General features: G+C 43.8%; 1 protein-coding gene across 1 annotated transcript; it reads right to left on the bottom strand.

Annotated features, from left to right (window-relative positions):
- Positions 1 to 586: 586 nt before the first annotated feature.
- Positions 587 to 5,845, bottom strand: LOC107142558. Its single transcript, XM_048791695.1, is given in 4 exon segments — positions 587 to 2,529; positions 2,532 to 2,861; positions 2,863 to 5,335; positions 5,402 to 5,845. Coding segments are annotated over 4 exon segments (4,362 nt in total). The 3' UTR covers positions 587 to 1,414.
- Positions 5,846 to 11,211: the final 5,366 nt, after the last annotated feature.

Here is an 11,211-nt window from a genome sequence, read left to right as displayed (position 1 = left end):
AAGACAGAAAGGGAGGAAAAGGAGGATGCTAGGCAAGTGCTCTACTACTGAGCTACACCCCCAGCCCTCCCTCACCCTTCCTTGTTCAGGTGCATCTGTGGCTTGCCTTATTGTGCATCCTGAATTATAATTCTTTTTTGCTTATTTCCAAATATGTTTTTTACGTTTAGAGAGATTTTCTCCATTGTCTGTTTTTAAGCTTGGATAGGCTTCCATAGGTGAATTTTATTTCAGAGATGGTGGGACTGTAAAGGTCGGGCGAACGTCGGAGGAAAAGACCACCAAGAGACTGTCTCATGCAACAGCAAAGGGTTTAATGGGGGTCCAGCATGCTGGGGCTCAGAGCTCACTTCAGAGGAGCAAAGAACAAAGAGCCCCGGGAACAACTTGAGCAGAGCTTATATACATTCTTTGGAGCGGGCAGGGACTTTACATACATCATAGCATCCCTTAGCAAATCATCACATACCGCGGGAAAATCAAATAACAACTCTAAAACATAATTAGCACATTCACTGGCGGGAACAGGTCGGGTGGGGGTGATTGGTCAGTACTAAGATGGGTATATTTAAACTGATTGGTTTAAGCCCTGAGGTGTGTACGTGCGGGACTGCATGGTTTCTGAGGAAAGGGGGTTGTTCTCGTTGAGCAACTAGGTGGTCAGGGGAGATTTCGACACACATCTAATGGGCAGTTCCGGGAATTGTTTTATGCTTTCACAATTTTCAGGTCCCAGGAGAACAAAACTTAATCTTACTTCAGAAATGTGTAACTTAACAGAACTAGAAGAAAGACTTTATAGAATCAAGTTTTATCCTTTACATTTTAGCTTCTTCAACCTTTCATTTCCCACTCTTTTTTTCTGACTACTTTTAATCTTAAAAGTAATTAATCATATCTATTGAGGGGTTTCACATTCCATTTCTGTCAGTGGAGCATTTTGTTGTCTGATTACCATAAGTTTTACTTGTCCAATCTGAGCCTGGAGGAAAGAAACTACACGGTTAAGCAAACAGGGTTCTACAGTTAGCAACAGTATGAGGATGATTAAAGGACCAGCTAGGGCTGATAGGAGTGTAGTTAGCCAGGGGGACCGGGTGAACCAAGACTCAAACCACCCTTGTTGGGTTTCTCTCTCTCTCTGGCACTCTTCAAGGCGCTTTCTTAATTTACTCATAGATTCTTTTACAACTCCAGTATGGTCAGTATAAAAACAACATTCTTCCCTTAATGCCGCACAGAGGCCTCCTTCCTTAATAAAGAGGAGGTCTAACCCTTGCCTGTTTTGTAAAACAACTTCAGAGAGAGAGGTTAAAGATTCCTGCAAAGCTGTGATAGAGGTTTCTAATGTCTTTAAGTCTTGGTCTATTGCTGTCTCCAATTGGGCCATTGTTGCTGAACAGGTTGATGGGGATTAGGACTGCTGGTAGTCAGGGGAAGAATCCATAGCCCTATCCACATGACGGACATGCAACTTGAGAGAGTTACCAGTCTGTTCCAGTTTCCAGTCAGAGTCTGGACAGGGCGCAGGCTTGAGATGGGAGGCATGGATCCAGGGAGCGATCCCATCCACTTTCACTGCTGTAGGTGTTATAAGCAGCACCTGGTATGGTCCTTTCCAGCGGGGTTCCAGGGATGACACGTGATGCTGTCTCACGTAGATGAAGTCTCCCACTTGATATTGATGTGGGGTTCCCTCATCTCCAAGTTGGTAAGCAGTGGCCAACTGTTTCCACAGGTATCGCTGGGTTTTTTCAAGAGCTTTAAGTCTGTCAAGCAAGGGGGTGTGAAAGGAATCATTAAGTCTCAGAGTTGGGGTTAGATCCCTTACTGGAGGAGGGGCACCATAGAGAATTTCATAAGGGGTGAGGTTACACAAAGAGACGGAGGGAGTATTTCTTGCACGAAACAGTGCGTAAGGTAGGAGCATAGTCCAATCTTTTATGCCAGTCTCTAAGCTTAATTTCGTTAAGGTCTCTTTGATGGTTCTATTCATCCTTTCTACCTGTCCTGAGCTCTGGGGTCTATAAGCACAATGTAACTTCCAATTAATCCCCAGGGTCCTGGCCAATCCCTGACTTACCTGGGCCAAGAACGCTGGTCCGTTATCGGACCCTATTACCTTAGGCAGGCCGAACCTTGGAAAAATGTCTTCTAGGATCTTTTTGACCACCATCTGAGCCGTTTCTTTTTTCGTGGGGAAGGCTTCGACCCATCCTGAAAAAGTATCTACAAAGACTAGGAGATATTTAAGTCCATACCTTGCTGGCTTAATTTCAGTAAAGTCCACTTCCCAGAATTGTCCTGGTCTGGTTCCTTGTAGGCGCTTTCCTGCAGGAAGCTTGGATGGATAAGCATTAACTAATTGGCAGACTTGACAAGCTCTGGTTACCTGCTCAGCTATTTCTTTCCTCTGTGAGTCAGTCAACAGAAAGTCCTTTCTTTGGTCCTTTAAGAATGCCTGTAACTTCTTTGAGCCTAAGTGGGTGAGCTGGTGTACGTCTTTGACATAAAGTAGGGCTTTTTGAAATTGTAAACTTGGCTCTGTGGGGTCCCAGAGTTCTGTATCTGTATCTTCAGATGATAAGTTGCCTGAATGTTCCGGCGCGGCCAAGTCTCCTGATTGTTGTCCCCCGGTGTGGAAAAAGTTAACAGGGTTACTCTGTTTAGGGCTGCCAATTTAGCTTCCTCATCTGCCCTTCTGTTTCCAACTGCCACGGGGTCATTTCCCTTCTGGTGCCCTGGACAGTGCACTATAGCTAGTTCCTTAGGGCCCTGCACTGCTGAGAGAAGGCGGAGAATCTCATCTTTGTTCTTTATTTCTTTCCCGGCCGAGGTTAATAGCCCCCTTTGCTGGTAACTGGGCATCCCCCTTTATCAGCGGGTATAAAGGGGCAGCCAGAGACGCAAACCCAGGAATCCATAACCTGCAAAAGCCGGCAGTCCCAATAAACTCTCTGAGTTGTCTCTTATTAGATGGGGGCGGTATCTGCACAACGGTTTGTTTTCTGGGCTCAGTGAGCCATCGTTTACCGCCCTTAAGGGAATAGCCCAGGAAGATTACTTCTTGCTGGTAAATTTGGGCCTTTTTGGCAGAAGCCCTATATCCAAGCTGAGCAAGCTCGGATAATAGTGCTTGGGTCCCAGACTCACAGTTCTCCTTGGTGTCGGCTGCCAGTAGCAGATCATCCACATATTGGAGTAGGGTGACTTCGGGGTGTACAGTTCTGAAGTCGTTGAGGTCCCTGTGGAGGGCTTCATCAAAGAGAGTGGGGGAGTTTTTGAACCCCTGTGGGAGTCTAGTCCAGGTTAGTTGGCCAGATGTTCCTGTTTCTGGGTCTACCCACTAGAAAGCAAACAGCAACTGACTGTCCTTATGTAGGGGCAAACAGAAGTAAGCATCTTTTAAGTCCAGTACAGTGTACTATTTCCGCTCCGGATTCAGAGTGCTGAGCAAATTATATGGATTAGGTACCGTGGGGTGAATGTCCTGCACTCTGTTGTTGATCTCTCTTAGGTCTTGAATAGGACGGTAGTCCCCAGTTCCTGGCTTTCTTACTGGTAGCAGGGGGGTATTCCAGGCCGATTGACAGGGCCTTAGGACCCCAAGAGCCAGGTATTTCTGAATATGGGGCCTTATCCCATCCTTAGCTTCTTTGCTTAGAGGATATTGTTTAACACTGATTGGAGAGGCAGAGGCTTTTAATTCTACTACTATTGGAGGTTGTTTTATGGCTAGACCTAACCCAGCAGTTTCTGCCCGGGCATCAGGATAATCTATCATCCATTTCTGGGGTAGCTTGCCTGTTTGATCAGTCCTGGTTAGGGTGAAGAGTTGATGTTCATCTTCTACTGACATAGTCAGGGCCGTGACTATGGGAGTTTTTACTGAAGGATTTAGAAACTCCACTTGGGGACCATCAGGGTTAAAGGTTATTCTAGCCCGGAGTTTGGTAAGCAGATCTCTGCCCATCAATGGGGCCGGGTATTCTGGGATTACTAGGAAGGAGTGGTGGACTTTTCCCTTTCCTAGGTCCATAGTCCTCTTAGTTGTCCAAGCCCAATATTTACTGCCATTAGCCCCTTGAACCAGAGACCTTTTATTTGATAGGGGGCCCAGTGGGGTCTTAAGGGCTGAGTATACTGCCCCTGTATCCACCTCAAAGTTTACTGGGGTCCCCTCCACTTCAAAAGTTACCCTGAGCTCGGGGAGGGGATCCGAGCCCCGACTTTCCTAGTCATCTTCTAGAGTCAGAACGGCAGGCTGCTTCTTCCTAGGGCACTCTTTGGCCCAGTGTCCTTTTTCTTTACAGTAGGCACATTGATCTGAGGCCAGGGGCAGCCTTTGGCGTGGGCCCAGGTATCCCTTCTTGTCTCCTTGCTTTCTAACTTCTGGCCTATTTGCTGCTGTGACCAGGACCTTAGCCAACGCTTTAGTCTGCCTTTTGCTCCTTTCATCCTCCTTTTGTTCCCTTTCTTTTTCTCTTCTCTGTTCCCTCTCTTCCTCAGTTTCTCTCTTATAATATACTTTCTCAGCTTCTCTGACTAAACCTCTTAAGGTCATATCTTGTAATCCATCTAAACGTTGTAACTTTCTCTTAATATCTAGGGCAGACTGCCCAATGAAGGCCATTGCAACAGATGCCTTTTGGTCCTCTGCCTGAGGATCAAAAGGAGTATATCTCCTATATGCTTCCATAATTCTCTCTAGAAACATAGAGGGAGACTCATTAGGCACTTGGATAATCTCTCTTACCTTGGCCAAATTAGTCGGCCGTCTGGCGGCCGCTCGGAGACCCGCTATTAGAGCCTGGCGATAAGTGGACAGATGCTCCCTACCTTCAAAGGTGTTAGGGTCCCAGTTGGGTCGGTTTAAGGGGATGCTGGCTTCAATGATGTTGGGAAGTTGGGTTGGTCGCCCATCTGGTCCGAGAATATTCTTTCTGGCTTCCAAGAGGATTCTCTCTCGTTCCTCTGTCGTGAAGAGAGTCCCCAGGAGTTGTTGGCAGTCATCCCAAGTGGGCTGGTGTGAAAACATCAGTGACTCAACCAAACCTGTGAGCCGGGTGGGGTCCTCAGAAAAAGGGGGATTGTTATTCTTCTAGTTATATAGGTCTGAAGAGGAAAAAGGCCAGTACTGGTAGGCTTGCATTTCTCCCCCATGGCCATCATCAATCATGGGCCCGTAGGGACGGAGGGGGAGGATCACAGCTTCAGGGTTTTCAATCATTAGCCGCTGGTGGGTTCCTTTAGCCGGCCCAGCTTCCTCCAGGGGAGGAGGGGCTGGGGCTGCTGCGGGGAAGTCCTCTGGAGGGCGCGGGTCTGGCCCAATTGCCTCCAGCGGCGGAGAGGCTGAGTCAGCGGTGGGAGGATCATTCGGAGTGTGTTGGGGGTTGGGGACCGAGGGCAGGGGATAAGGAGGGGGAGGAGAGTCCAGTAAAGTTAAATCTTGTGACTCAGGGAGAATGGAGGGAAGAGGGGGAGGAGCAGAGGGTTTGAGTGATAGGATCGTGGGGGAAGGGGTAGGAGTGGGGGCAGGGACAAGGAAAGGCTTCACCCATTCAGGAGGAGATTCGCAGAGGTCCTGCCAGGTTAAGATATATGGCTGTTGATCTGGGTGGCCACGTGGTCCCGGCTGAAAGACAATATTTCTGACTTTTCGGATTAGAGGGAAGTGGAAGGATCCTTTTGGGGGCCATCCGACTCTGAGGGTGGGCCATTCTGAAGTACAGAGAGTCTGCCAGGTCCAGCGTTTTACTGAAAAAGAAAGATTCTGGGCCCTTGAGCGGATTTCAGTCCAATGATCAAGGGTCAGGGACAGAGGCATGGAAGTGCTTTGTCCCATAATGGGTGATACACAAACGGTGAAAGTAACGACACAGACAATAAAGACAAACAGTAAACGTTCAACACGAGTCCGAGACAAAGACCAGAACTGAGTAGCCGGCAAAACCTGATGGGCTGGCAAACCAAATCCGAAGCAAAATATAACAGAGTCGAGGATACTACTGTTCCTCGATTTCCCGAGTCCTCTGGAACGTCCCCCAGGGATGTGGCCTGTGGCTCTGTGACACGACTGTCAGCCACCGTCGGAGAGAGCTCACGCTCTTCACCAGCAGCCACTTTGCCAAGCCCTAACCTGAAACCCGAAACCAGAAAGAGGCACCTTACTTACCCCGAGAGGAGTCCATTGGGGTCTTTTGTCTGCCGCTGCCGGATATCTCGCTGGGGCCTCCAGATGTAAAGGTCAGGCGAACGTCGGAGGAAAAGACCACCAAGATACTGTCTCATGCAACAGCAAAGGGTTTAATTGGGGGTCCAGCATGCTGGGGCTCAGAGCTCACTTCAGAGGAGCAAAGAACAAAGAGCCCCGGGAACAACTTGAGCAGAGCTTATATACATTCTTTGGAGGGGGCAGGGACTTTACATACATCATAGCATCCCTTAGCAAATCATACATACCGCGGGAAAATCAAATAACAACTCTAAAACATAATTAGCACATTCACTGGCGGGAACAGGTCGGGTGGGGGTGATTGGTCAGTACTAAGATGGGTATATATTTAAACTGATTGGTTTAAGCCCTGAGGTGTGTACGTGCGGGACTGCATGGTTTCTGAGGAAAGGGGGTTGTTCTCGTTGAGCAACTAGGTGGTCAGGGGAGATTTCGACACACATCTAATGGGCAGTTCTGGGAATTGTTTTATGCTTTCACAATTTTCAGGTCCCAGGAGAACAAAACTTAATCTTACTTCAGAAATGTGTAACTTAACAGAACTAGAAGAAAGACTTTATAGAATCAAGTTTTATCCTTTACATTTTAGCTTCTTCAACCTTTCAGGACACAATTTAGTTCATAAAAATACTGAAAACATCAAATATTTATATTATCATTTTCATGGGGCAGGAATTCAAGAATCACTTAGTTGACAGCTCTGGTATAGGACATCTAAAGAAGTGGAAGGCAAAATATTGGTTGGAGTTGTAATCATCTGAAAATTTGATGGGATTGAGGGGACTCCTTCCAAAGTGCTCACATACCTCATATATTAGCTTCATACAGCTGCCATAACAAAGAACCCAAACTGGGAGGCTTAGAACAATAGACAGTAATTGTTTCACATTCTGGAAGCCAGAGGTATAAGATAAGGTGTCCTCAGGGTTGGTTTGTCCTGAGAACTATGAGGAAGTATCTCTTTCATGCTTGCTTTCAATCTTTGGCATTTGTAGGTTTATAGTTGCTCTAATTTTCACTTTTGTCTTCACTTGCTGTTTTCTCCACGTATGGCTGTGTTTAAATTTGACCCCCTTGTATGGATGCTAGTCATATTGAACTAGGGCTCACCTCAATGACTTAATTTTACTTGATTATCTCTGTAAAACTCTATCTTCAGATAAAATCACATTCTGAGGTAATAAGACTTAGGATTCCAAGACACTATGGGGGGAGTCTTTTTTTGGGGGGGGAAGGGGAGACATGATTTTATCCATAACCCATGACTACTGGCAGAGGACCTCTTGCTGGCTATTGGTAGGAGGAATGGGATGCTGTCCACAATATATCTCTGTGTAGGGATGCTTGAAGGTCTGTATGACATGGACAGCTTATTTGAGAATATCTTTGATGACCTACTCTCAGAATCTATTCTTCACTATTCTGTCATATTCTCTTCATTATAAATGAGTTGCTAAGTCTGGTCCACACTGAAGAGAATCAGTTTCGTCCTTTGAAAGAAGGAAGGCCACATAATTGGGGACATATTTTGAAGCCATAACTGAAGCAATCCAGGGTTAGATCAGTCAGAAATATTAGTCAGAGTAGTGGCGTGAGAGTAAAGTAGGAATCACATCATGGAGATATTGTCATAAATGCCAGCGTCAGACATTGGGACACTCAAGAAAGGACATATTGAGTGAGAGGGTGGGTATCTGCAGTTGGTTATCAGTCACACTAAACAGAAGAAAAGTTGCTACATATAGAATCAGAGAAAGAATTCTCTGGGGAAGATAGTTGTACCAGCAAGGCAGCCTTTCTAATTTCAGATATTCTACTTTTCATTTCTATATTTTCTCTTTGGTCCTTCACAAAGTTTCTACATTTACAATTGACATTTACAACCTTTTCATTCTTTGTGAGTCTATCTTCTAGGTTAATTGTAATGGTTTCTTTAACATGGTTACAATAGTTGCTCTGAAATCCTTGCCTGCTAATTCAAACATCTGGGTCACATGTTTGAAGGGTGAACCAGAAAGAAAAAGAGTTCTTTTTCTTTGCTTTTTTCCTTGAGACTAACTCATATTTTCCCTGACCCTTTATATTCTAAGTAATGTCATGAATTTATCATGACATTGCGACTGTTATGCTGTAGAGACTCTGAATTCTGTTATATCCCTCCAAAGAGTGTTGAGGATTTTGATCAAAGAGTAATTTCTCTCTCAAGTCAGATCAGGTCTTTCATCTTTAGCTGGATTCTCTTTAGTCTTTCCTGTGCATGCATTGATGATGGATCAAGCAGGAAGTGGGACAGTATTAATATACAGAATTTGGGATGTCTTTTCTCAGACCCTCTCTTTTTGGGGATTTCATCATCCATTTTTCAGTGCCTGTGGTTGCCTTGAACTCTGTCTTTCCTTCTTTAGGCCAGAGACACTGCGGATTTTCTATTAGGGTTAGCTTCTGCTAGGTGTTGATTTTGGCTATTCTCAGGTGGGAAGGTGTAAAAAAAATTCCTCTTCCAAGTATAGATTGCCTGCAGTTTCTGTGTTCTAGTGTTCACTTTCCAGAACCTTCAGCTTTCCTTTCCTCTCCGTTCTCATCCACCCTTCTTTCTCTCTCTCTTCCCTCCTACTTTCTATTTTCCTTCTTGCATTTTGTGCATGACTTAAATTCGTTGTCTGGGGGAGATATGAGTCCACTGGAAGCACATTTGATCATAGCCCAGATGGCAACTTGTGGATACGTCTTCTTAAATGGATCTGAGGCAGCATGGTATAGATAATGGTTATGGCTTTGGAGTCCAGACTGCCTTGTTTTAAATAGCCTTCCCACTTACAAGCTATGTGTATGGGGCAAGTTACTTAACCTCTTTATATCTAAGTCACCTATTATGTAAATAGGATAAAAATGTTACCTATTTCATAGGATTATTATAGATACTAAATGTACATAAATTTGCTTTATGGCGTATAACAAGTGCCCCATAAATGTTAGCTGCTTTTATTCTTGTTATTATTAGCAATATTAATAATGTAAAGAGGGACAGCTCAAAATATTCAGAGAAATCCTACTTACAAAGGAAAGAAAATCCTACTTAAGAAGGATTTCTCTCAAGACCAAGGGGACTATATCCACTGAATTGAAAATAATTACTGAGTACTTAGCATCAAGTGTAAACTGTGGGTTGAATTTACTAAGACCAATAAATACCACCTATTCTTTATGAGCAAGTATATGTATGTGTATTCAATGAATATGAAAAATCAAGAGATTATGATAGGGACAATCAGAAAAATATAAAGTACATGGCCCTAGTACATACATAAAGCACAGAGATTGGAATGATTAATTTTAAAGGAAATACTTGTTTCTCACTGAACACATGAATTTTTCATGGTCTGAGAGAAATTTAAGTTTCAGAGAACCAATGTGACTGAAGAGTATGCTAGGCTTAAAATCTAATAAAGAGAAGTGTGTGATTTTATATTATTTAGCCAACTATTAGACATAATAGAAACTCAGAAAAGAAAGAGCTATTTTATGCCTTCTTGACCATTTGTTTTTTGGTTTGATTTTTTTTCTGTTTTGTTTTGTCAAAAATAAGTATTCAGCTGGCAGCTGAAATGAGATTAAAAAATGGAGCAGGGTATTGTTCCTTTGGATAAGTCAAGTCTCCCGGGGCAAGAATTGATTTGGAAAATGTTAATTTGATGTTTCCTATGAGCCAGCGTTGTAATAGACACTGATATAGGAAGGCAGTGTAGTGTGGTTAATGGTATGGCTTTGGAGTCCAGACTGGTTTTAAATCTCGAACTTCCCACTTACAAGCTATGTGTTGGGGGCAAATTACTTAACCCCACAGTGCTATGATACAAAATGGTATAATGTTGTAGTCTTGGGGGTTGAAAAGAGACAGTCTTTAGAGGACATGATGTTCCTACTGTGATTTAGTGGTTGAGTAGAAGAGTGGGTAAGAAGCAGGCCACTTCCAACGGCATAAGCAGGATGAGCAAAGCTTTACTGAGTGAATGGAGAGGGTATCTTCAAGGAAGTGAAGGAAAACTAGACATAAGAGGTGACTGGGAAGAGATGAAACTAGGGAGAGAGCCAGAAGACCAATCATATGGCCCAGGTAAGCAATGGTCAAGGTTGTGTCCCTTGTCCCAAGAATAAGAGAAACAACTGAAGAGGTCAAGTTGGGGGGAGGAGGTAGGGATAGAGGTGGTGTGGGAGGTAAAGAAGAGTTGGAAAGGGCACCATGATGAGATTTGCATTTTGCCTGCAACATACAAGATGAATTAGAGAAAAAACTAGTGGGTAAAAGGAGATCAGTTAGTAGATTATTATAGTAATATTAATGAAAGTTGACTTTATTTTGACTGAGAATTGGTTATGAAGGCAAAAATGGAAAGAAATGGACATATTAGGAAGTAAAATGAGCATCATTTGATGGGTTGGAAAGGGAGAAGGGAGAGGAAGTGATAAAAATGATTTCTAAGTTTCTGATAGGAAAAGCTGAGTGGACAGTGGTATTTACTGGGTATGGGTCAAGGGAAGGGGCTTAGATTTGGGTGATGCTATTTTGAATGTAATAGAAATAAGAGTGCTCCTATTACTTGTGTGTAAACCAGGATACTAGGGTAAAGAATGGTGAGCACTGTTAGCACAAATGTAGTAAACAAATTGGGTAAGAAGGTAGAACAGGATTTGCCTTGGTTTTACTTTATGGTTTTAGCTAGTAACAATAACGTCTTCAGAAAGAGGGAGAAAATATAGATTTATATTATTGTAATTATATATTACATATATATTTACAGAGATGAACTTCTCTTCCAAGCTACTAGCAAACCTTTGTGATTGTGTAGTACACTTGACTGAATGGAAATAAAGGGGAATGGAGAATTGTGGTCTCTAGTCAGGCTGAGAAACAGTGACTTCATTTCCTTCCCTCTTCCCTGTCTTTAATGGTCTTGGTGGCGATACCTTCTCCAGAA

Source organism: Marmota marmota, unplaced genomic scaffold (assembly GCF_001458135.2).
Source record: "Marmota marmota marmota unplaced genomic scaffold, marMar, whole genome shotgun sequence".
Classification (NCBI taxonomy): domain Eukaryota; kingdom Metazoa; phylum Chordata; class Mammalia; order Rodentia; family Sciuridae; genus Marmota; species Marmota marmota.
This window is presented reverse-complemented; position numbering and strand designations above follow the sequence as displayed.